Source organism: Brassica napus, unplaced genomic scaffold (assembly GCF_020379485.1).
Source record: "Brassica napus cultivar Da-Ae unplaced genomic scaffold, Da-Ae ScsIHWf_31;HRSCAF=59, whole genome shotgun sequence".
In the NCBI taxonomy this organism is placed as follows: Eukaryota; Viridiplantae; Streptophyta; class Magnoliopsida; order Brassicales; family Brassicaceae; genus Brassica; species Brassica napus.
In genome coordinates this window covers 28,940-55,302 of record NW_026016402.1, presented here as the reverse complement: position 1 = coordinate 55,302, position 26,363 = coordinate 28,940, and the positions used below count along the sequence as shown (strand labels likewise).

Genomic DNA, 26,363 nt, shown 5'->3' with positions numbered 1-26,363 from the left:
TTTTTCAAATTAGACTTTGTCTCAAAATTATTGTACTCTTACTATATAAATAATTCATTATATTCATGGAATAATACACACCAATTCATTCTCGTCTCTTCTTTACTTATAATACATTATCAACACGAGTTTACAAGTTTATAATCATTTGAGTTAAGCTTTAGTTGATGATATACATTTATCCTCATTTCAAGATAATCGTTTGATCATTTTGATGAGATCAGGTTAACGTTAATAAGCTAGAGTTTAATCTCGTGATTTTTCCATTTTGAATCATTGTTTCATTCATCAAAATTTATTCATTGTTTGCATGTAATATTAGGACTGTTCTTTAGTAACATTGTTATATCATAGAATATTGTTTACGTATGACTACTGTTTTCAGAAAAGCATATAGCTCATAAATCAATGTTCACAGTTGCGTATAGTTATGAATATTTGTTGAGATGAATTGCATCCTACATTCCTTCAACAAGGCTCATCGAATGAAAACTCGGTTTACAAAGTCTGTTCAACTCAATGCTGCTTGGCATCATGAGCTCGACACACGAGCTCGGCCTGATAACCTCGACTTAACTCGGCGCCATGAGCTTGGTCTGATAGCCCGAAGACTCAGCCCTGTTGCTCAGCCCGTTAAGCTTGACCCAACACATTAGATTAAGCCGACTTAGGGAAAAGAGATGAAGAGGTATATGTATAAAAGGAGGACAAGGAAGACCAGAGGGAGGATCCAGACTAGGACACATAGAGAGTGCCGGCTAGAAATTAGGGTTTTACACTTTCTTAACTCCTTCTCGCCGACTTGTATTTTTCCGGTATACTCCACCGAATGCCGGCTTATTTCTATCTTTTTCATACACATTGTAACACCTCTCTTATCAGATAAATAGAAACGTCTTCGAAATAATCCATAATAAAATTTTGTTTTTCTTATTCAAGACGAGAAAACTCCAATTAAACAGTTGGCACCCATCGTGGAGCTATACAAAGTAGCGTTAATAAGATCAGCATGAATCCTGACTGTTCGATGCTGGGACTGAACCTGGACAGGTAGAAGAGGCACCGACCATGACGGAAATGATGCATCTCATTATGTAACACCTCGCTCAGCAGGAAGAGGCTTACAAGGAGACAAACGAGTGTCTCGCCGCGCTAGCCGCCATCTTCACACCACTAGCTAGCAAAGCCAGCGGTCCAGCGAAGACAAGAAAAAAACTCTTCACCACCACAAATCCTCTGACGACATCGAGTAAACAAAAGACGACATGAACCCTACTACTGGCGGTGTCGTCGGCTAAGAGTCAACAACAAGCCACCAAATCTCCGACCTCCAGCTCTCTGTGCAAGACACCAAAGATTAACTCGTTAACCTTATGGACTAAATCATCCTTCACTATATTCCAGAACTCCTTGTAGATTAGAGCAGTCATTCCATCTGGTCCAAAAACGTTTTCAGGATGCATCGAAAACATGGCTAGTTAGACTTCTAATTCTGGAACATGAGATGTAAATTATCGTTAATTGAATCTGTGATAGTCGTAGTAATATCTGCTAATGCGTTCTCTACCTCTTCTGGATTTTATGATTCAAAAAATCTCCTGAAATAACTATTAGCATCGCTACCAGTCCCTCTTAATCCTTAGATATATTTCCTGATGCATCAATTAGTCGTGTAATTTCCTGATACCAGTCCCAATTTGATTTTTCGCCAGTCTTTGCTTTGTCGGAAAACTTTTGAGTTCCTATCCCCTCTCTCAACCAGAGAACTCTATTATTTTTCTTTCAAAATATTTCCTCAGCCTTAAGAGCTTTAGATAGTTTCTTTAATGCCTCTGCTATTTCTTTTGTTGATGCATCATCATTTGAATACATAGCCTCCACTTTTTTTTAGTTCCTCTACTTGCCTCTCTAAATTTATATCATTTTGTCTCCTCCACTGGCTAAAATCTCTGCGGCAACTCGGGATATTGGAAATTATATTTGCATGATGGAAGCTCTGGTGAATTCCATCCCTCTGAAATGACATGTTGGATCTCCTCGCTATTCAACCAGAGCTTATGGAATTTGAACTTTTTTTTAAATTGGTTTCACTAGGAAGTTGGCTAGATCCGGACGATGATCCGATCCCTACATGTGTAAATACTAAACTGAAGAATGTGGAAACTTTTCAAGCAAGGCTTCGCTTCCTACAGCCTGATCAAGATAACATCTAACTGGCAGTAGTCATCTTTTTCGAATCGAAGACATCACATTTCCAGAAAATAAAAACTCTAACATTCCATAATCACTCAGCATCTGCTTGAAAGACAAAAAAAAGCGCTATGTAATTGGTGCATGTCTCCTTCCTTTTCATTATGTCAAGTAATCTCATTAAAATCACTGATCATGAACCAAGATCTATTTCTCAAAGTGGTAAAACGCGTAAGATGTTCCCTCACTTGTTCTTGTCTCTCTAAAAAGGGTCCCCATAAATAAGCATCATAATTTGTTTTATTCATCAATGACTACTTCAATGTCAATCATTCCATTATTCGAAAATAAGACATTTCTTTGAAAATCATCCGTAAAGGTAGTATTGAACTTTCTATTTAGCCAAATGGCTCAACAGTAAAAAAAATTATCAAATCATAAGTCAGCCTGAATGTACTGCAACATCTGTTTCCTAGTATTCATCTTTAGAAGATTTGTGATCTTGGGGCTGTAATCCATGAACCAGAGGCAGCTGATAACGATACTGCAAATGGATAAAATATCGCAGATGATGACAATGTTGTGATTGTTCGAACCAGAACGTTGGATGAATACAACATACCAGATCAGTACTATCATAGGATCTGTGTTGTTTAACAATATCATTATAAAAAATTCAGAGCTTTCAATAAACCAAGATAACCAAAGCAATAAGAAACCCAAAATTTAAAAATTCTGTGAACACAAAGCTAAACATGAAGGAAGAAGATGCAATTAAAATAGTATCCAGAATTGATGTGAAACAGTTTCAGCTGAACTTGGGGAAGTCGTAGACTCGTCCAACACGGGATTCAGAGAGTTTGGATCTTCGAGCAAGTAGGCATAAGTAGCCTCAGTCCAAAATCACAACTCTAGCGCAAGCTGCAACTGGTAACTCTCGTCCATCTGCTGCGCTCAAGTCTTCACAGATGACGACCCCCAACTGAGTGATGTCATCTGAATCTTCAAATCTCCTCCCACGATAAATTAAAAAAGAATGGTAAACATATAAGATTCCCTGGGGTAAAATTGGTTTCATATAGAGTTACAAGGTCTCTCAAGATCAAAGTTTAGGCAAGAACTATAAATTTAACCAACAAAGTTGAGAACTTTACCTTGCATGTCGGCAACTGATGATCTTGGGAACAAGGATGTGTGGAGGCGGTGGCTAAGAGACAATGGCCGCGAAACATATACCAGTGATAAGGTCGAAATGAATAAAAAACAGTGGATATTGGGATTCAATTGAGATAAAGGTTTAGCAAACTCCATCTTCTTCTTCTCCATAGCTTGGTTTCTTCTTCTCCATAGCTTGGAACTCTAAACAGAGACCAAACCAGATTCAAGAAAGATCAAACATTTAGAATCCAGTCAAGAGCTTGGTTTCTAACATGTGGCTCCCATCCCCCAGAACACAATCACTTGAGGTAATCAGCTCTTTGCAAGAACTCAACCTCTAGCTCCAACAAATCTCGGACTCTTTCTCCTCTCAATGATGATGGAGAAGAACCCATCATCAGTGGTTGTGGCTGACGGAGACGAGGCGGAATGGCGACATGAAAACCCGGTGAAAAAGCGAGAAAGATTAGTGAAAGAACGAGAAAGATTAAGAGAGGATCCAGTTCTTCGTTGTCGTCAACAAAACTAGAAGAAAAAAAAAGAAAAAAAATTAGAGTTCATGTATTTAGAAAAATGGTTTTGATATAAGATATGAGAGAGAATGAAGAATTTAGAGAATGATTAGTTTATATATCTTTGTTTAGTTTGAAAATAGGAAAGTGCATAGTTAGCTTAGTCTAGGGGTATAAGAGACAATCCACATGAAATTTGTGTGTCACATGTGGGACGTGTCTCTAAGTGTAAACTCAAATTGTATACCTTTGAATGAGATGCAGTTTATAATGCAGATTTAATTCAAAACATTTATTTTGCATAATGAACTGTATTTATTGTCTATTCATCTTTTTAAATGCAGATCATTTATATATCGTATAATCTGCATGCAGATTATTGTTACAAGGATATTTATTGATCTGCAAAAAGTAAGGAAAAATGGTGTGAGAAATAGAGAGGACCAATCATGTAGGTTTTATTTTGTTTCCTCCCTATTATTTTTTTATAAATAGTTTATTTATCTCATTTCATTTATTTTCAAACCAAAAACCAAATCTTTCATAATTATTGTTAATATTTTATACCATTTTCTTTTTATATTATAATTTTAAAAAATATTATTTATGAATATGTAATATACATATGTATTCTATTATTTATATCTTGTTTCTTATAAAATGGTTTAGAAAATATTTATAATTTTAGTTTACATATTATAATCTTTTATATTATAAAGCACAAGTTAATTTACAATTTTAGTATTGACATGTGTCACCAAATATTTTAAACAATTGTTTTCTGTGTTTTTTTCCGAAAACAAATGGGTTAACAAAAATGAATTATGACAATTATTATTTCCCATGATCTCTTTAACTGTTTTTAACTTTTTATGTCCACGATCTCAACTCATCTTGAAATTACATAAATAACTATAATTCCTCTCTTAAAATCACCATCAATGGATAACTTTACTCTTTATTATGTGTAAAAAAACGATAAACATTACATAGGCATACGATTTTTTTTCTGGGTTTGACCTATAAAGATGTCAGAATTAAGATAATTTATGCTCATGGGTAAGTATTGTTTTCTATTGAATTGTGACTTTTTAAGATTTCAATTGACACTCTTCCCAAATTTGCAGATAAAACTGGCGAGGATCATGATTCACTTTCAAAATTTGTAGATAAAACTGGTGACGATCATGATCTACCCTAATCTAGTGCTTCCCAAGTCCATAAATTTTTGCAAATCATGTTTCTAATAGGTGTTCTCTTCTTACCTTCACAAGTTTGATTAATATGTTTAATTGAAGAAAATAGTAATATTGTGTTTAATTGCTAAGATATAATTTTTAAAATGTGTATGCTTTTAATTTTCTAAAAAAATATGTAAAAATATTTAATCATTTTGATAAATATTTTCATATTTTATAAATATCTTAATATTTTTATAAATATTTTATTCAATCATAATAAATAAATTTATATTATATTTTAAGAAAAAGTATATTTTACATCGCTCATATCTTTAGAAATTTTAATATATTTTTTATTAACATTTGTATTAAAAAATAATGTGCTGCTGCATAGCAGGGACCATAATACTAGTTTTATATAATTTATTTGCAATAAGTAGTCAATAGTAAACAAGTAGAGAATAGAAAACATAATTCCCTTTTGTCATTATACAATTGATGTTACCTATTTGGTTTTGGTGATTTGTATCAGCCGCAAAACTTAATTTTATTTTGTGTATATAAAGTCTTAAAATAATTAAAATGAGACGTAATACGTTAACTCTTCAACACCGATGATATATTTAAGAGACCAACATTTGTATTCTTCATTTTATAATCAATAAAGATTGTAGTGTTTCAAAATGTTAAAATCATTTCATAAACAAACATTATTATAAGAACTCACTCCGCACATACGCGCGGATTATCATCTAGTTTGTATTAAAAATAACGTGCTCCTGCATAGCAGGGACCATAATACTAGTTTTATATAATTTATTTGCAATAAGTAGTAATGCATGACTTATATAATCTAAAATATGTATTATTTAACTACATAATCATATAATATTTATCTCATTTACAAAACTCTTTAAAAGTATGATTTAATTCATTTCTTATTTTTACGTAATATTTATTTTAGATGGATTTATTTATAATTAGTGATATACATATATAAGTGTATCCTTTAAAATTATTATTAGTAAGAAAACATGATTAATATTTTTATTTTAATTATTTTAATAAAATGATGCGTATACTTTCATATTATTACTTATACTTATATATTTAACGGTTATTTATAATTGCGTAATATTTTTTCACAATGAAATATCAAACATAATTTGTTTGTCTTTAAACATATATATATATATATGTATGTATTGTTATATTTTAAAAATTTAGATGAAGATTATGCTGATATAATACCATATATAAAATTAACAATATGAGTTTTATTGTAATGAATTTTATATATTTTTCAAAAAATTTACTAGATATTTTTTTTATTTGTCAACATGATGTTTATTTTAAATTTATAACTTGTTTTTTAAATTTTTTTTTTTTAACATTTAGTTAAATACAGCAATTCAATAAATAAGTTTGGTCTCCATCTGTTCTGCATAAGCTAGGTGATCTGAGTTTATTTTGGTTGTTCATTCAGGATTGTAAATCCAACCTACCTGGATAGAACCGAAAAAGTACGAAAAACAGAACCGAAAAAATATCTAAACCGTACCAAAAAGAAATTAAGGATTGTAAATCCAACCTACCTGGACAGAACCGAACCGAACCATGTGTTCAGAGCTGCCCGTTCTTTCAACTTCAAAGTTCAGACTCTTCACCAGATAAACATTTAACTGATAAACCCTAATCCTAAGAAGATGGCGATGGATGGCTCAGATTTCTTTCAGGATGATTGCGATTCGATAGCTGCAGCGATGAAAGACCAAGAGGAGCGGATTCAACTCAAGAGAAGGTTTATATGATTCTCGAATGATTATTAGATCTTGAACCAATCTCCCTATTGATTAGTTCTGTTTTTATAAAATATAGGTGGCTGTTGGGTCTTGATACGCCTAAACCTGAGTTTCTCGAATCTGAGGATCACACTCCAGAAAAGACTGAGTTTCTCGAATCCGAGTGAGTTAGCTGCTGAATTTTTTAATGTCTTAGATTATACAACTATGATGAGCTTTTTTTTGTGTTTTGACAGATGCCTCCCTGAATCTTTGCTCAGGGAAGATGATGTAAAGTCTTGCTCTCTCTCTCTTGATATTTTTCATTGAGATGCCTTTTGACGAATCTTGTTTTTCAGTTATTCTACGAGACAGCAAAGTCGCGTGTAGAAGAAGCATTTGGGTTTCGCAAGAGCCAAGAGGCTCAACGAAAGGAGTCCATGTTGTGCTCTAAAGACGTTGTTAGAAGGCTTAGCATGTATCTTGATTCTTTAACGAATGAAGGTCTCTCTCTCGTTGTAAAGATCATCACTGGAGGCTCTACTTCGTTTGACAAGACTCGGCCCAAAATGAAACAGATTATCAGAGAATCTATCCGCACAGATTTGAGAGAGAGAGACGTTGTTGAGCAGTTGCATCAAGCTCTTGGTGATTCTGAAAACTTCCGGAATGATTCAGCAAAACCCATGTTCCCGTCTCATCGTGATGCTGCGTTGAAGGTACTTGATGAGCTAGATAAGTTGTCGACCCAGACTCTACTTGCAATGAAAAGGAAACTTGAAGGTTCAGTTACGACGATACCTCGGTTGAAACCAAGTAAAACGGGTGAAAAGAAGATGGATCTGATAGACCAAGTGAAGCAAGCTAGCGAGAAGATGCTCTCAGAACTTTCTTCAGGGGATAAACTGCAGGAGCCATTGGCTAAGGCAATGTCATTAGTAGATTTATCACTTAAGTTAAGTCCTGGCTACAACAAAACTAAAGCTCCCACAGATTTTTTCCATTTCTCACCAGAAACAAAGAAGCTGCAGAAGGAGATAGTGAAGGCAGTTTGGTCACTCCGTACGGCCAGGATTGATGCTGCGTTTGAAAGAGTGGGTCTTATCTTGGACCCAGAAGCCCAAATATCGAAAAACAGCTTAAGATCAGCGGTCGAGAGAATGCTGATTGAATATCTGTTTGAGTGCTGTGATATGGATGTCATCCCAAAGTCTTTGACAAACGCTCTTTCATTGGTCAACAAGAGTACGCGGACTGTAGACCATAGAGTATTTCCAGGGGAAGCAGTTGAGGAAGAGACCGAGTGTATATTAAATGTGAGTGCTCAAGTGAAGCAAATAGTTTGGCAATGTATACCAGATTATGAGCTTGATCAGGACTTTGGCGATGCTTATATGGAGGAGCTAGAAGACAGTGATGATGATTACAGTCAAGACGATGCTGATCAAGACGAAGTTGGTGCAGAATGCTCGGTTTTGAATTCGATTGTTTCTTCTGACGAAACAAACCAGCATCATATCAGCTCTTCTCTCGTTATAAGGGACCTGACAGAGAGTATTACAAGAGCTCATCCTATGTCTCTCTTTGCCACTCCCACGTCCAGTAATTTTACACCTGTCAGAGATAACCAGATTAGCCCTCGTTCATTGTATTCTGTTGAAAACATAAAGAGTGATGATCATGGTGCGCAGAATCCAATCAAAAGAAAGAACAAGTACCTCGCAGTCCAAGAAATTTGTGACGACACAAGCTTGGTTGCGTATAACCTAATAGGACGTTTACTAGAGAAATTTGCAGACCAAAAAGGGGTAGACTTAAAAGTGGATCAACGTTCATATCTTAGAGGAGGAGAATCCAGCCTTCAAGAAGATGTAGAAGGTGAGGGTAAAAGAAAACGCATTTTCTCCCCGTACATGTTCATTCTATTTGTTTTAATGTCTGCATATATTTCAGTGAGTGAAGAAAAGCAAGCTTTACAGTTTCAAGGGAAGTTAGATGAGTCCATCACACTTTCTGCTGTCCAAGAGATAATACCCTCCCTTGATAAGAGGTACACACATTATTTCCATTTGTTTTTCATTTTTGTAATGATAGTTTCATCTTGCCTGGTAAACGCGCTGAGTATCTCTGTTTTCAACAGTGTCTTATTGAAATTGAAAGAGTTGTTGGAGTAGCCGCAGTGGAATGCAGAAAGAAAGAATGGAAGTATATTAATTGAGCAGACTATTCTGTTTTTGTATATGATAAATATGACCAGAGTGCAACATATGGTTAAACTCAATAACAAACTAATTGGTTCACGGATATTATAAGTATAAAATTGATTTTTTTTTTTCAGATATGTTCGTCAGAAGACTTCTGTGTAAGTCTTATGGTCATAGAAGACTTATACGGAAGTTTTCTGGTCAATACAGATATTAGTTTTGCAATTGACTTTTTGTGTTTAAAAACGACTTCTCTCGAAGTCTTCCAACTTTTCTTTGTTAACAAATTTTTTTCGAAAATACCAGAAAATACTTTCTGGTAAGTCGTCTAGGATATACAAGTTAGTTTTGCAATTGACTGGATAGTGTCAGAATTTTGACTTTTTCTTGTAATCTTCCGAACTATCGGTGGAAGTCTTCTCACTGTCGGGGAAAGTCGTCTCAGGTTACTTTTGCAATTGAAAAATAAAATTTAAATATTTAATTTTAATTAGATGACTTCCATGTAAATTTTCCGAAAGACGACTTACACAAAAGTCTTTCAAAATTTTATTCTGACATTTTTGTCAAACCTTAGTTATCACAGTAGAATTACGTCTAAGTCTTCTGCCGGAAAACTTCCATGGAAGTCGTCTAATTAGAATTAAATATTTAAGTTTTACTTTTCAATTGCAAAAGTAACCTCAGACGACTTACATAGAAGTCTTCTAGAAAAAGTCAAGTTTCTGAAACAGTTCAGTCAATTGCAAAACTAACTTGTTAATCTCTGGTATTTTTGAGATTTTTTCAAAAACAAAAATAAGCCGATTTACAAAGGAAAACTTCCAAAGAAGTATGGTGTAGAATAGACTTTTATGAAAGTCTTTCTTTATAAATTTTTAATTGCAAAAAAAAACTAAATGGAAGACTTCCTGAAAGTAGTATGACGGACGATTTATGTGGAAGTCTTCTACGTCAATGTTTAATAAACTTTCATTTACTCTAAAACTATAAAGGCTTTTTAACAATTTTTTTTAATTCATGTACAATATAACATCTAAAAAAAAAAAAAAAAAAAAAAAACATCTATAAATTAATACTCGATAAATTAGTAATCTGTATAAATTAATAAATCTCGTCGGTCCCAACTTGAGCCAGTGTAAAATATGATACAAATCAATAAAATAATAAGTTAATAATATTTTTAAAATTCTCATGTAAATATATAGTCCCATTAAAATCATAAATTAATAATCTATCTCTATATATATTTTATATAAGTACAAACTAAACATTATATTATTGGTTTTATATTCACAATGAAAATACTTATACTTTTCTTAATATTTTAATATATTTTGATAATATTTAGTAAAATTATATCGAAAATCACATAACAATTCTATGAAACATAAATATATACATCAAATAAGATAATAAAATAATATAAAAGTTAAATTTTTAAAATTTAAATAATTTATATACGGTAAAATCAAATATTTTCTTATTTTATTAATAAAAATAAAAAATCTATAAAAGGGAACTTTTTAAATTAATATATCTATAAATTAATATATATAAAAATTAATAAAATTTTAAAATTCCAACATTATTAATTTATAGAAGCTCTACTGAATGAAATTCATAACTTAATTGATTTTAATTATGAAATTAGCAATATTCATGTTTATTAATGTTTCTAGCTAATTCGTGAACACTTACACGGATTTTAGAAATATGTATCATATTTGAATTGACAAAAACTAAACATTTTTACAATTTTGATTTGATCAAATCATTAAAATATATTTGGATATCTTTAGTTACTATTTCCAAAAAATATTTATCCAAAAATATTTTGCAAATGTAATAAAATATCTCACTCCTTGATCCAGTAATCTATTGATTCTATTCATGTATTTTGAAATTTTGACGACCACAAAGGAAACAAAGTTAATAGTATATATTCTCCGTATGTAAAAAGACAGAGGTTGCCAGAGGTAGAATAATAAAAATATTTTTTCCTACGTCAATAATAAATAACAAAATAACTTATTGATTTGTAAACCAAATGAGACCTTCTCTCCTCTGACGCATCTCTATATAAAATACTAAAACCTACCACAGCTTTCCAAATTGTTAAATCAGTCGAGAGTCCAAGAAAGAAGAAGAAACCAAATTTGCAATGGAGAATCTGTTGGGTCTTCTAAGAATTCATGTAAAGAGGGGAGTGAATCTCGCCATTAGAGATATCTCAAGCAGTGATCCTTACGTCGTCGTTCACTCTGGAAAGCAGGTAAAGGAAAATATCTTGGTCTCTTAATTTCAGTTTTTGCATGTTTGGCTAAATATGTTGTTGTGTTTCAAAAAAGAAGAAGACTAAATCTATTGATGCATCTGCTCGAGTCTGGTGTGTTTGTTAAACTGTTAGTTGGTAATCAATAAAAAATAATATGATCTGTATAGTGATAACTCAATTGGGTCTTTTGATGAGGTTTACTTATTCTTGATGGTATAGATCTCCAACATAATTTCACGAAGAACTGAGATTTAAGGTGTTAATGGGATTTGAAGGCAGACTTAGAGGCTGTACATGTCATAGTTATGCATTAAGTAATGTGAAGTCTTTGGTCTTGATTTCTAGTATATGTTTGAAGAGTGGTTATGGTGTCTTTATGTCTTAAACTAATATAAATGAGTGGTTAGACTTTTGCATATCTTTCTTCTCTGCTAGGGTAGTGGTTGAGAAGACGTGATATTTTTTCCTCTACAAAAAGAAGACTTATGAATTATGATTATGTTCTTATTTGTGGGTCCTTGTACAACTAATCTATCGAATTTATGTAACTGGCATATTGGTACTTTTTTACTCTAAGCCACCAACTTTCTTCCTTCTGTCAACAAAAATACTCCATTCCCACCACAAAATAATTGAAATGATGACTTGCGATTTATTCTGTACATATTCATAATAAGAATCAAAAACTATCAAATGCTTTTTCGTAAGAAAAATAAGAAAAGCATACTAGAATTCTTGATTCTTTTACTTAACTGAATTGTATCCTAATCTTGTAGTTTGTGATGTTTTTTCTTTTTTTTATAATTTTGTTTATTTGATTCAGAAGCTGAAGACCCACGTGATCAAACACAGTGTAAACCCCGAATGGAACGACGACTTGACTCTTTCTGTGACTGATCCAAATCTACCCATTAAACTCGTAAGTGATCCTTGCGTTTTCGTTTAGCTAGTTTCACCCGAGAAATGAAGCATTCTTTGTCATGACGCAGACAGTTTATGACAAGGACTTGTTCTCGGCGGATGATAAGATGGGAGAAGCAGAGTTCAGCATTGCTACATATCTTGAAGCCGTTAAATACCGCCCTAAGGTCGAAGGAGGACTTCCCAATGGAACTATTATAATGAAGATACAGCCGACCAGACAAAACTGTTTGTCTGAAGAGAGCCATATTGTGTGGAACCAAGGGAAGCTTGTTCAGAACATGTTCCTTAGGCTCCAGCACGTGGAATGTGGAGAGGTAGAGATACAGCTTGAGTGGATCGATGTCCCCGGTTCAAAGGGTATTTAAGTCACCAATTTATTTTTATCCGATCCTTAGTCACTTGTGCATACATGGTTTAGAACTTAGACCTGCGGTGGGGTTTCCAACTGGTCAGTGAAAGAATCTCGAACTGGTTATGTAATAATCTCGTCTATTTTTTTTTTATTTGAGTCCCAAAAGAGTGCATGTCCATGAGGAATAACTAAGTGTAGCATTTGGTTTCAAAGACAGTTGTTTCTCATATAGCTTAAACATGATCACATTAAATTCAAAGGCTACTCTTGTTAGAGCAATATTCCAAGCAATATCAATGAAAATACAGAAGTTTTAGCTACACAAGCACATATTTGTGAGGTTGCACCCACAGAAAGTACTAGCTTTTAATAAGATTGCCAACCTCCCAAATAGCCACTGTTCATTGAGGGAAGATCTATCCTAAAATTATCTTGTCTCGGAAGTCAATGATACATACTACATAAAACCCTCCAAATGAAGCTGTGGTTGTGGATGAAATGGATATGGCCGGTCCGCCGGAGTAGCAGTGTGATCACGGGTTTGCGTTATTCGAGCTATGGGAGTCTGCTCCTGAAACAGAGTCCTTGCAATGCATGCAGACATGACCGCTTCTGCTCAGAGTTTCTTACAAGAAAAGCCACTCAACCCAACTCAAAAGGTCAAAGAACGAGATGCAATGGACTACAGTTGGTGGTGGCCGTGAACATATCAGCTAGTGATCTATAGCGAGCTAATCCTTCACTGACTCGTCCTTTTCTCTCTTTTCCTTATGTTGTCTCTTTAAAACTAGCTTAAGTGTGTGCTTAATAAAAAAATTCTCCTGTAAAATACTCTTACACACTGAATGACACAATGTAATAGTTACTTTGCATTTTAATTGAATGCCGAAAAACATGCAACAATGTGTAAGCCCACCTAATTTACCCCTTATAGTTTATCAGAATCTAGTTGGAAACTGATCACAAACGTATTGTTCTCAATAATCTTGGATTCCTCATACCTAAAATCAAAGAAAACAATCACTATCATGTTTTCGTTCGATGATTGTATGTAAACATTGCGCCCAAGCATACACGGTGGTATACGCAGAAGGCTCAAACAGAGGAGCCGTAAATTTTTCTGATTGCATTGTTAAAAATTTCTATTCATTGTAACAAAACCTTTCTCTAGAGAGCTCCAGAGTGTTTTCTTCTTCGGAGGCGAGCTCAGCTTCAGTGTAGCGGCGTGTGTCGGTCCTCCAAGCGTAGGCCCGTGGAGACAAGAGGCGTTGTTGTTCGGTGGGGTCGTCTATAGCCTCCCCGTTACAGCTCTGACGGTTTCCTTCTCTCTGTTTCTTTTCTACACGGCACCGGTTCTCAGCTCCCGGAGAAGCAGTCTTGATTGTTTCAATGGTGCTCTGCTCATGGTTCTGTTTGGTGTGAAAGCAGAGGCTTAACAGAGGTGAAGAGGTAAAACTTTCTTATTTCATAAACTCTCTTGCATTGTTCTTTGTTTACAATTGCTTATATAGAGAATTCTACTAGGGTTTAAGATGTCTCTGCCAGCTCATCACATAGAGCTTGGAATTTATTAGCCGTTGCAATCACATGAGCTGTCTGTGAGCTTGAGTTTGCTTTTACGGACGCCGCCTACAGGTCTTTAACGTTGGGAGCTTTAATGTCTTCTTTGTCTTGTTTGCAGGTACGGCTTGACTTCGTAAAGATATCGGCGACCTGAAACTTGTTTGAGATGTTCCTGACTTTGACAGCTTTCAGAGCCACACGTTCACGGATGTAGTGGTGGTCTCTGGTGAAGTGTTTAGTCTTGGAGTGGAACGAAGGATTCACTGCAAGCATCACGGTGGAGAGATTGTCGCAGAGCATCAGAGGCGTAGTAGAAAGAGGGATTCCGAGGTCCTTAAGCACGAGACACAGCCAGGTAACCTCCGATCTTGTCTCTGATAGAGATTGATATTCTGCTTCTGTAGAGCTCTTAGAGATAGTAGATTGCTTCTTAGATGACCACGATACAATATTAGATCCTAAATAAGTAGAGAATCCTTCAGTTGATCTGCTGGTAGAGGGACAGCCTCTCCAGTCACTGTCGCTGAAGGCTGTGACACTGAAATCAGTATGTCGTGAGAAAGACACACCCATCGTGACAGTCCCTTTAACGTACCTTACGATCCTTTTAAGGTGGTTAAGTCAGTGACCGAAGGGGAGTGCATCTTCTAACATACATAATTCATTGCGAATTGTATGTCATGTGTGGTCAAGGTTAAGTATTGTAACTTACCAGCTAGACTGCGAAAATAGGTGGGATTTGAGAATAGTTCATCTTTTGGAGTTCCTCGATTTAGATCATGAGGTAGATGTGTGGGCATAGGACTGCGGTCTGCCATTTGGGCCACTGCTAGTAGGTCTTCGGCATATTTTTGCTGAGACATGAACAACCTATTTGAATTCCCAAAAAGTAGCTTAGCTGACCCAGATCTTTCATTTTGAACTGAGTGTTGAGAGCATCGTGTAGGTTTTGAAGTAGCTTTTTAGTTGTTCCCTGTTACTAACATGTCATCCACATAAAGCAAGAGAATAATGATGTTCTCGTCTTTGATGCAGATGAACATGGAAGGATCAGAGAAGCTGCAAGTGAAGCCAAACTCCAAGAGAAACGTGCTGAATTTGTCAAACCAAGCTCGGAGAGCCTGTTTCAGACCATAGATGGCTTTGCGAAGAAGGCACACGTGATCAGGATGATCCTTGGCCACAAAGCCTGCAGGCTGCCTCATGTAAACGGTCTCACTCAAGTCACCATGGAGGAACACGTGCTGAACATCGAACTGGTGGATTTCCCATTGCATCACCGTAGCTGTATGAAGAACCAGTCGTATGGTTGCAGTGCGTACCACCAGACTATAGGTATCAAGGTAATCAATCCCCTCAGATTGTTCATAGCCTTTTGCAACAAGTCTAGATCTCCTCTTCTTTAGAGTTCCATCTGCATTTAATTGAGTTCGAAACACCCATCTACAGCCGAGCACATGCATTTCTTCTTTGTAAGGAACAAGAATAAACTATAACGTTCTAATACTCTAGAAAGGAAAGAAAATACAAAAAAATAAAGCTGATGGTCTTTGTCTTCAATGAACTAGCCGTTAGGCTGATTTGTAGCCATTTGGAAGGTCTGATCTTGTATCTTGATATCTTGGTTTTGTATCCACGAAATAGGAGTCTATGATTGTTGAATAAACTCACATTTATCTTGGTATCTTCTGGTTGGAAGGGAAAGAGCCGTTGATCCTTAATTCCTCCAAGAAAGAATGATTTCGAAAAAGGCAAGTTACCCGAAATAAAGATTCTCTTGTTCTAATACTTGCTGGTGTATGGTAAAATGATGTAAGGCTCTTCTGGATCGTTGGATGTGTCCTCTGGATGTCTTGGATCGCGTGGAAGCTTCCTTGGTTGAGTATTCTTGGTTTGGAGATTGTTGGCTGAATTGATTTCCCAATCTTTCCATAACTCTCTCCTTATAACCGGTTTAAGAAAATTGTTATATCTTCAACTTCACTGGGCTTTTCCTCATGATTCTTGGCTTGTTGGATCCACAAAACATCCCTCTTGAAGTCCATAATTGAGTTTGGCTTGGGCCGCTTCATGATTGGGCTTAAATCCACTTCTAAGAGCTGATACTAGCAACTGGACGGTCTGGGAAACCTCCAGTTTTAAAATCCATAACTTCTTTCTCCGTGAAGCTTTTCTTGTAATTCCAAGCCTCAGTGATGAATTGTTGAGTTTACCTTCCGTGAAAATTGGTTTAATGCCAATATTTCTTCTGGTTGTTGAGATGCACTCTTTGGAATGAACCTCTGTGGCTGGTAGCTCTATTGAGGCAGTTGTTGCAGTTGTTGTTTGTCTGGCTGAGCTTCGGTTCAGGTATGGTTTCTGTGCCCACAACATTTCCTCCCCCTTGAAAAGGTTTCGACCTCAAAACTGGATAACCTGCACCAAGACAGATCAAGTCAGCTTTCATTCTCTTTGGGAGTCTAAGGGGGTGTATTCAACTGAAGATTTTAGGTGATTTGTATTAAAATAACAAATTCAATGTTATTCAAACATTAATGTTAAAAACTCATTTAAATCCACTGTTATTGAACTTAACATTTCGTAAAGTACTCTAAAATCCACTGTTTTTATAAATATTTTAAGTTGTGGAGTTTTAAAGTTTTCAGGTGATTTTAGGGTGTTTAGGTGGAGTTTCTTAGTTAAAAAAAAATTAAAACCCAAATCTCATGGTTTTAAGTTATATTCTAGAGTGGTTTAACATAAATCACCTAAATCTCTGCAACTTATTAAAATCATCTAAAACTCTATTAAAAGTCAAATCACCTCAAATATTATATTGAATACACCCCCGTCTTACTGTGGTAAGATTTTGGTTTAGTGATGCATGGTGCATCTGGTTGTTCTTCTTTGAACAGGTAGGATATGATAACCCCTCCGGTCCGGTCTGGTTTGATCTTGGTCTTGGACAGATCTCCTCTAAAATCTTCAGCTTTGGTTCCTGTCATAAACTCAACATCTTTGGCTAGAGACAAGTGTGTTATGGCAGTCATGGAATAATCAGAATATAAATCAGTTCGATGTATTTCAATTTCAACAGATGGAAAAATTTCTTGCTTCTTTTCTAAGTGTGATCGAAGACAAGAATTATGATCTAGACATCCTAGTCTTTCTTCAAACTCTTCAGGGCATAATAAACCAGTATGCACAACTTCCAATTCATTGATTATCAAACAAGGAATAGTCGCACTTACCTGATTTGGACGCTTGATTGGTGCATCTAATGGCACAGCCTGTCTGTTTGATGACTGGTCTGGGGGTTCTTCCTGAATTAAGATGCTGCTGGTTCTAATGCCATCTTTTCCAGAGAGTGTTTAAGCCAAGAATGCTCCTTTGGTGGTGCCTTGTCATCTGTCTTTAAGACCACCTTATTTTGCTTCATAGGTTTGTTGCTAAATGATGTACATGTTTCATACATTTTGGGACTAGACAAGCATATCATGGCAGTCCTGGAAGAGTCAAAACAAGAGAACACTAATTTATTTAAATTATTTTGTACCTTCTCATGTGCTTGAACCGAAACATCTCCTAGTTTCAATAGATCGCTAGTGACTGGTTTAAGTCCTTATTGCGGGTCTGGTTCACTGATGATTTCTTCTTGTTTTAACCTTGAACCCACGTTCTCCTGGTCCTTATGTATACCTGCATAATCATCCTTTGGGCAAGAAAAGTGCATTATACCAGAAGTAAGAAATTTACATATTAAGTGAGATATAACTTCGATAGTTGAGTCAAGGTATAATACGGTAATCGATACGCAATGATACTAAATGCGGTCTAGCGGAACGCGCCGATGATATGGATTGAGCGAAGGTAGATAGGAGATAGTTGATTTGTGTGATTTTGTGTGACTCCGCTTGTAATCGGATCATTATTCATGTTCTCAAATTGTTTAATATAATTAAAATTATAAAAAATCACATAACTTTTTTTTGATCAATTTAATAAAAAAGGGTGCAACACGAGGACTTCCTGGGATCCGGTGCATTAGTGCTGGTATGATCGCACCCAAAAATTCACATAACTAAATTTTACATTTAAGGATTCAATCATGAAACTTCCATATTAAAGATTTGGTTTTTATTTTGACATGAATAAAAAGAGAAATGAATACGATAAAAATAGGTTGAAAGTTTAAATATGGTTAGCTGCAAAGAGAGGATAATAAAACAGCAAAGATTTTGTGGTAAATCTTAAATATATGTAGTATACAGGAGAAATAAACACTATACATTAATAAATTTCTTCGGTCTCGAAATCATTTCTAAAATTTTCAAAATTAAGTTTGATGATCTCATGACTGAGTTAACCAGAAAAAGACAAAGTTTTAGGAAAAACTACATCTTGTACTAACTAATGTCAACCCTAATAAGAAATATTTTCAATTATATTACGTTAGCAATATCATCATTTAAATATATATTTTTTTTATTTTACATTCACAGCAATGTATCCCATTGAATTTTAGAAAAGAGGTCTACCGCATGCACATATTTTACTCTCTTTTTTTTTTGAAAAAGCAACCTACTGGTGATGATATTAACAATTTTATAAATGCGAAAAAATTTAACAAGACAAAAGAGCCAGAGTTGTATAAGGTAGTAAGTGACAGTATGATGTATCACTTATTAGCATGGAAGTGTTCTAAATTTTTTCCGAAGAATCATGATATTCAGTTTTCTTAATTTAACTACTTATCGAGATTTTAGTTTATTTGAGTAAAGTTAAGATTTTTTATTAAAGTAATTAGATATATATGGTTATTGATTCGAAAAGATCGGTATTTATGTTTTAGAATATTATTGGCATGCATGAAATTCCGGAAATCTAGTTGATTAGAAAATTTAGTTGATTGGAAATTTTGTTTTGCTTTTAATTTAGTGGTTTATATTCATAATACAGATAAGTGCACACAAATATATACAAACAATTAGGAAAATTTTAATGTTAGATTATAATAATTTTGAATTATGGAAATCGTTTGTCACCTGTAAAACTTTGAAGCTTGTATTATGATTGATCGTTTTCAAAATAAAAGAATGATTGGAATTGGAACGGATGAATGGTAATGGAAACAGCATTAGCATATCAATGTATTGTTTTTAGGCGGAAGTTTGCAGATTCTAATAAAAGTTGAAGCATTGGTGTTTATGGAAAAACATTATCAAAACACAGCAGAATTGATACATATACTAAAAAAATGAAATATATTTGTAAAATAATGTAGTGGTCGTATCTAAACAGTGGACCTTGAGCGACGGCCCAATTAGCTTTGTAGATCCGATTGGTTCAAATTGTTGGGTGAGTTTGTTTTCTAACCTTTAAATAAAAGGAAAATCATATTTTTTCTAACTCTCTAGCTATCGTTCAGATCCAGATTCAATATCAGATTCTCCATGTTTATTATGTTCCGCTTGCGTGGTGAGACGTTCTTCACTCATGAAAAAAGAGGCTCGTCTTAGCTCAAACTCCCTGTTTAATGACATACTTCGTGGCCATGGTCTCATCTGCAAAGTTGAAGGGCTCGGAGTACACTGAGTAACAGGTGAACTCACATTATGAACGGCACTGTTCTTGAAAGTATGAGACTTTGTGTCTTTCGCATCAAAGGTTCTGAGCAAAGACGTTAGCTTTCTCCACAAGGAACCTTCGGTATTATCGCAGAGCGTGTGCCTATGTTCGTACAAGAAGTGGCCTACAAAGATGAGAAATGCCAGGAATGAAGCAATGCCTGCTATTAGAAATAGACCCCAGAAGCTACTGAGGCTGAGACGGTTAGATGAAAGAGCAGTCTTTGGATCAGGACATTCACTAGCGAGGCTGAGACGGTTGAACCATTTGTTCTCGATGCCTGCCATTTCTTCACCTTGTGTCAAATTCAAAATAGCCCTTGATACATCTCCTGTCATAGGCGAGTTCTTTGGGAATGCCTACCACATTTATCACGGAAACAAAATAAGCGAGAGCAAAGAAAATACATACTGTTTTTTTGTTAAGAAAAGAAAAAGAAAATACATACTTACTCTTTGGTATTTTTAAAAGACCCTTTTTAAAACTAAGGTAAAACCCTTAAAAACTTTTTTTAAAGAAAAGAAAAAAGGAAATACATATATACTTTTCAGTATTTGAAAAATCCTTTTTAAAAGTAAAGTGAAGAATATAAGGAACTTACAAACCCAAAACCAGCAGTCTTAAAGGACGGTTCAACTATTGCATATTTGGAGCAGTACTTAGAAAGGATAGCCTTAAGGTAGGCCACTTCGTCGAAAGCTGCTGCTATACCACCTTTCGATGTCCCATTGGACAAAAGCTCGTCGCATTTTTCAGCAGAACCAAAAGACTTGAGCTGTGATTCCTTGAATCCTAGACCTTTTAGAGTATCTTTAACAAAAGCCCCATGTTGGAAACCTACAGACTCCCCATTTCTGATTAGATCTTCCACACTTGTCGCTCTTGGTTCTAAACGTTGTACCGTTAGGAAAGAGGTGAGATTCGCTGTGTAGCTCTGAGTGAGCACAAGCACCACAAAACACCAGACGATCACCACAAACCTTGCTAAATTGCTCACCACCTTCTCGCCTATAGACACACAAACAATTTCTCTACCTTATAATATTGTTTAAATTATAAAATAATAATAATAATAACAATAAAATTGTTTTAATATTATTGTTTCTTACTATAATATATGTTATTAAGCCAATAAACTTAACATTTATCACTATCGTATTCTTGATTGTTGTAAGAACTTACGGTGAGCAAAGACCATAGTGGAGAAAGAGAACCAGAAACTGGTGCCAATCTGGTGGTGAGGCGGTCCACGAAAGTCGGAGTTGACTCTATGTTCGAACAGCCACACAATAAAACCGATGAGGACGAAAAAGCAACCGGTGGTGATCCATAGGTCTAAGCTCCATGGTTTCAGGAAAACCCATGTGTTCTTGTTTTCGTTGTCCCTGAGCGGCACCAACATAGATACTCCAGACTCTGTGTAAGGTAAGGTGAAATCAACATACATTGACCTATTTGCTGTTATGGTTATATCTCCAACAACTGCATCCAACGTCTGCGTCATTTATTAATTAACAATATGTTAACAAAAAACACACGTTAAAGAAAAAAATTATCTAATCTACTATATATTATGGACTTGTTACCAATGGTGATTGTATAATTTTGTTATAAATTGGGAATATGGGAAGAAAAAAAAAAGAAAAGAACTAACCCCGTCATAGACTTGGTGGACCAAATAATTGTAGTTATCTTCTGGAGACTCGATACGGTAGTAACGAGGAATGACTGAATATGGCAACTTCTTAAGAGCAGCTTCAAAGATGTCTATGGCGTAACCCTTTGCGGTTGTTACGTTAGTGATCGGATTTGTCGTGACCTCCACAAAATTGAAGAAGCCTTGCTTTACGGGAACGCCTACTTTAATTTTCTTACCGTCCGTTGGAACCTCCCAACCTTTTGGAACACCATACGAACTCCCGGGCCATACCACCGGCCCCAACCTTTCGTTTGAAAACAACGTAGTTTTCTTTGAATTTGTATTCATAAGTCCATCTCTTGGTGTCCATGTTCCGATTATCCTCTCTTCGTTTCCAACAACATTGATGATATCAAAAGTTGATGCCACGAGCTGCCTGTTAACGAGACTAAACTCTCCTGCTAGACCCTTGAATTCTACACGGGAGAGAGCCTCCAGAAGACTTGGACCGTAGAGAGAGACCCCTAAGGTCCCAAGATCTGTCGTGTTATTTGACAAAGCGCTAAAGTTATCATACCTCATGTTATTTGTGTTGGTTTTCTCCACGGCTGTGGCCAATGCAGTGATCGAATCATACGCCCATAATGCGAAAACATTCAGCTCTACATCATCCCTCGTCGATGGGTTGTCCTTCTGGTACTTTCTTTTCCATCTCAAACGAAAATCTTCAAGCTCTTTTGATTTACGGACATGATTCCTCACACCTAGCACGCCTTGCATAGTCTCTAAGCTACGACCATCATGTGTCATCATATTCGTCATTCCATTTGATAGTAACCAGACATACTCTTTCTCCAACATCCCGATCTTCCTAGCTTTCTGCAAAACCCGGAACCCGAGTCTTGAGGCCATGTGGATAACGAATACCCTTGTCTGTCTTGTCTTAAGCTTATAAAGCTCCTTTAGAATCTGATCATCGCTAGCCTCCGTAGAGATCACACTTCTGTGGACTTCCACGTCTTGCAAAGCATCTGACAATGAATGCATAATTCCTTTACCTAACTCGTTGTCCACATAAATGGCCACGACGCTTCTCCACCCAAAGGAGTTAACAACGGCCGCAATGGCTTCCACCTGGCACGAGTCGTCGAGAGTGGCACGGTAAAAGTAAGGGCTCTTGATGGACGTTAAAAGAGGGCTTGTTGCTGAGAATGTGATGATCGGTACTTGAGATTTGTTGGCCATTCTTATCATAAATTCAGCTTGCATAGAGCTTCTTGGTCCTATGATGGCGCTCACTTGCTCATTCTTGATCAGGTCCAAGGCTGCAAACAAAAAGATTGAATGAGCTCGAGAAAATATAAAACAAACCTTTGTTCTACAGAATTTATTATTAGAATATTATGTGTGTCCTAAACATATTAGACGAAATAAATTTTGATTTTGTTTTTCATAAAACAATTTGGGCAGGAGAATATTTGGAATGATTTCTTTTTGGTATACAAAAAAAAAACAAATTGATCATATAAAAATAAAATGACTAGTTACTACTCATATATATTGTCCAAAATACAATATCTTAATTAATGTTTAATTTCGGAAATTAATCATCTATGCAAGTACTTTAATTAACTAACTACAATATAATTCTTATCATCTATTTAAAAATGTTGATTACGAATCAATTAAATTAGTTTGCTTACTTTTAATATATATTTAAAATTTTAATTATTTATTTCACATCATATGGTACATAACATTAATAAAAAGTTAGTAAATGTTGAATAATTTTCGATGTTCATTACATATAACTTCTTTAAGATAAGAAAAAAACCGCCCTATATCTTTATGATATTGATAAATAATGACAATGAAATAACATTGATTAATATACGAGAAAGCATTTGTGGTAATGTTATCATGCATATGATTTTACATCAGTGATCTAATATATTAGAAAACCAGTGAATTTTAGGAAAAGAATGAGAAATGATTTTGACGATATATTAACATGAATTTTCAACCATACAATTCGGCTTCTCGCCAAGACTTTCTAGAAAAGAAAGAGACATGAGATTTTGTCTATCCAGAGAATTCTCTTAGAATAGACCACATTAAGAGAACTTAGAATTTTAATAGTAAAATTTGAAAGAGCAATCGTCACCAATACTTTAAACAAAGACCACAAAAGAAGACTTCCAAACAACTTGGAATTCTAATAATCATCGGAAAGATTGTTCAGATTCATTGAAAATAGTAACCAGCTGAATCATGTCTGCATGTTACCTTAACTTCTTAATTAGTAAGTATGTTTTATTCAGTTAAATCTAATAACATACTACGTATAGGAAATCAGGCAACAGCCATACATGTAGAACAGAAGTAAGAGAGAGAAAAGAAACGAACCTGCAGCTGAAGCCTGGACAACATCTTCCATGGAATCTCTGGCATGAAGCGCAAGTCTTGTACGGTAATTAGGATGATCTCCATAGAAATCGGACAACGACATATTAATAGAAGTGAGACAGATCTTGGAAAATGTTGTTTTGAGATCAAGAACTACTCCTACTTTAATTTCACTTGTCGGGCTTTGTCCTAAACCAACTTCCATCAACACAAAACACGAAAGGAACAAGACAAAGTGACTCAAAAAGGTGTTACGAGTTTTTTTAGTAGTCTTCATCATCGAAAGATTGGGGATACGGACACCTAATGTTCTTTCTTTTAATTATGTTATGTTATATGTTATGTTACATGAGAGAGAGAGAGAGAGAGAGAGAGAGAGAGAGAGAGAGAGAGAGAGAGAGAGAGAGAGAGAGAGAGAGAGAGAGAGAGAGAGAGAGAGAGAGAGAGAGAGAGAGAGAGAGAGAGAGAGAGAGAGAGAGAGAGAGAGAGAGAGAGAGAGAGAGGAATGAATCGGTTTGAAAGAGTCTTAAGATCTATGAAGACTTTGAAATGATATTACCAAATTGGTACTTAAAAGAAGAAGTCTAGGAATGAAAAAAAAAACATTAGTGTTGACTAAAAAGTAATAAAAAACAATTGTTTGAAAGAGTCGGATGAGATTTGAAATACAGCGCAGATGAAATTTCTTGGCAAAGCAAAGCTACAAATTTTCGAACTTATCTTATATAGAAAAACAATTAAACAGAAAATAAGTAGCCACCTCAAGTGAGATACGGGGTTCTAAAATACCAGCATTGATTTTGGTTTCTTAGAATTTTCATTGTCATAAATTTTATGTAATAATTCGAATAGTTAGATTCTAATATCAGTTGGTGGATTAGGCGATTAGCATACAAAAATTTAAGGTAACTGAAGTCAGTGTCCCTCAATCAGTCTATCTATTTATTCAAAAAATCAGTATATTGTTCTCTTATTTTGATTTAGAAAAATTTTTAAATAATGAAAAGTGCGGAAATCAAACATTCTATAGAACAACTTTTTTGTCTTCGTAGAAAGAAATCAATCAAAAAAATATTCTCATCTATACTATTAAAAAAAGAAAGAATCTTAAAAAATTTACTTAAACAGGTTATTGCACCCTTTCATTTTTAGTCCAATCTATTATATATAATCAAATATTATAACAAACCTTTACTATATAGCAACCAAATAATATTCTCTAACATTTATAAATATATGTAACCTCTCCTTTAATCTCAATTTTTTTTGACCCACTTATCTTATCTACGTATAAAAATGCTTAATGGTTACCAAACGTACCCACCTATAGTATCTACAACTTATAACATCTACCATTAATGATGTACCAATATCAACACTATTAAAAGCAAATTATAGCAGACATTGTGGACAATGTTAAAAGTTTTGTATTATGTTCTTAGATTATTGTTGGGATTGCAATATTAAATTAGAAAAAATGTGCCAAGTAAATCTTAAATCTCATCAACCTAACAATAACTCTTATAAAATACACACATTGTATGAGAGTGAGAGAGTAAGCTTTAGAATTCGGGTCTCAGACCAAGTATGGAATGATTCTTTTTGGTTTCCAGACATTAGACCAACTAGGTATTTGAATATTTTCAGTTCGGATTCAGATCGGTTCTTTTCATGTCTGGATCAGTTCGCATCAATAATTTAAATAATTATAATTTTTGAGTATATGACGGGTCATGTTAGTTTGGATATTTAGGATACAAAAATACTCTAAATACCCGAAAACAAAAAAATATTTGAAACACGAAATTTTTTGAAAGCTCAAACAAATACCCAAAAATAGTCAAATATCTTAAACGACTCAATTTTTTACCCGAAATATAAACTAAAGAATTGAAAAATACCCAAAATTTTATTCGAATACCCAAAATATATAAGTAAAATTTTGATAGCTTTACTCTTTTAACTTAAAAATATCCATAATACCGAAAACATATTTTAAATACCCAGATACAAAAAAAAATTGGGTACTTTAGGTAGCCGATCGGTTCTCAGATAGGACTCATAAATCGAAACCCGCAGGTCGAAAAATATACCCAATATGTACTTTGTCTTGGACGTGGACACAAATTGAATATGTATTTCCGTGTCAGTTTTGGTTTGATTTTTTAGGTTCAGATAAAATGCTTAGTTCTGATAGAAAGTTACGTAAAAGTGTACATACAAAATCTCAAATAAACTTATTAAGTTTAAATAAATTTTCTTCATCGATATATACAACTTTGTAATATAATAATGTACAACACCCAAAATACTAATTCATATCAAAGTGTGTTTTTATTTATAATCCAACAAATCCGCGCTTCAAAAGCGCGGATCAAAATCTAGTGAGTCCTTAATAAACAAACTTCACACACACACACACATATATATATCAGGAAATATAATGAAAAACAGATTCTACGTCATCTTATTAAAATGAAAATAGGTTTAAAACGTATAGATATAGAAATAGTATTTGATCTCTTGTGTGTCATCATCAAGTGAGAAACAAAAAAGTAATACATCATC

The 26,363-nt window shown here is 34.6% G+C and overlaps 3 protein-coding genes across 3 annotated transcripts; 2 read left to right on the top strand and 1 right to left on the bottom strand.

The window, feature by feature from the left end:
• Window positions 1-6,648: 6,648 nt before the first annotated feature.
• Window positions 6,649-9,161, top strand: BNAA05G13000D. The gene is made up of 6 exons (XM_013893498.3): window positions 6,649-6,842; window positions 6,920-7,006; window positions 7,080-7,113; window positions 7,182-8,700; window positions 8,776-8,872; window positions 8,963-9,161. Exons 1-6 carry the CDS (start codon window positions 6,748-6,750, stop codon window positions 8,994-8,996), a joined length of 1,866 nt encoding a protein of 621 aa, XP_013748952.1. The 5' UTR covers window positions 6,649-6,747; the 3' UTR covers window positions 8,997-9,161.
• Window positions 9,162-11,054: 1,893 nt separating this feature from the next.
• LOC125603354 (protein C2-DOMAIN ABA-RELATED 1-like) lies at window positions 11,055-12,859 on the top strand. Its single transcript, XM_048774432.1, has 3 exons — window positions 11,055-11,301; window positions 12,128-12,223; window positions 12,294-12,859. Exons 1-3 carry the CDS (start codon window positions 11,191-11,193, stop codon window positions 12,591-12,593), a joined length of 507 nt encoding a protein of 168 aa, XP_048630389.1. The 5' UTR covers window positions 11,055-11,190; the 3' UTR covers window positions 12,594-12,859.
• A 6,510-nt stretch (window positions 12,860-19,369) lies between these two features.
• Window positions 19,370-24,097, bottom strand: LOC125603355 (glutamate receptor 2.8-like). The gene is made up of 5 exons (XM_048774433.1): window positions 23,796-24,097; window positions 21,405-22,714; window positions 20,933-21,245; window positions 20,352-20,758; window positions 19,370-20,109 (listed from the first exon to the last, which is right to left on the bottom strand). The coding sequence occupies exons 1-5, from the start codon at window positions 24,073-24,075 to the stop codon at window positions 19,540-19,542; spliced, it is 2,880 nt and encodes a 959-aa protein (XP_048630390.1). The 5' UTR covers window positions 24,076-24,097; the 3' UTR covers window positions 19,370-19,539.
• Between the last annotated feature and the right edge of the window lie 2,266 nt (window positions 24,098-26,363).

Excerpts from the sequence above, each read along its gene's own strand:
- BNAA05G13000D (XM_013893498.3), top strand. The coding sequence starts at position 6,748 with ATGGCGATGGATGGCTCAGATTTCTTTCAGGATGATTGCGATTCGATA. Across the intron at positions 6,843-6,919 it reads CGGATTCAACTCAAGAGAAG|GTGGCTGTTGGGTCTTGATA; the intron begins GTTTATATGATT and ends TATAAAATATAG. Across the intron at positions 8,701-8,775 it reads CCTTCAAGAAGATGTAGAAG|TGAGTGAAGAAAAGCAAGCT; the intron begins GTGAGGGTAAAA and ends CATATATTTCAG.
- LOC125603354 (XM_048774432.1), top strand. The coding sequence starts at position 11,191 with ATGGAGAATCTGTTGGGTCTTCTAAGAATTCATGTAAAGAGGGGAGTG. Across the intron at positions 11,302-12,127 it reads TCGTTCACTCTGGAAAGCAG|AAGCTGAAGACCCACGTGAT; the intron begins GTAAAGGAAAAT and ends TATTTGATTCAG. Across the intron at positions 12,224-12,293 it reads CAAATCTACCCATTAAACTC|ACAGTTTATGACAAGGACTT; the intron begins GTAAGTGATCCT and ends GTCATGACGCAG.
- LOC125603355 (XM_048774433.1), bottom strand. The coding sequence starts at position 24,075 with ATGATGAAGACTACTAAAAAAACTCGTAACACCTTTTTGAGTCACTTT. Across the intron at positions 20,759-20,932 it reads CACTATGGTCTTTGCTCACC|GCGAGAAGGTGGTGAGCAAT; the intron begins GTAAGTTCTTAC and ends GTGTGTCTATAG. Across the intron at positions 20,110-20,351 it reads AGACTGCTGGTTTTGGGTTT|GCATTCCCAAAGAACTCGCC; the intron begins GTAAGTTCCTTA and ends TAAATGTGGTAG.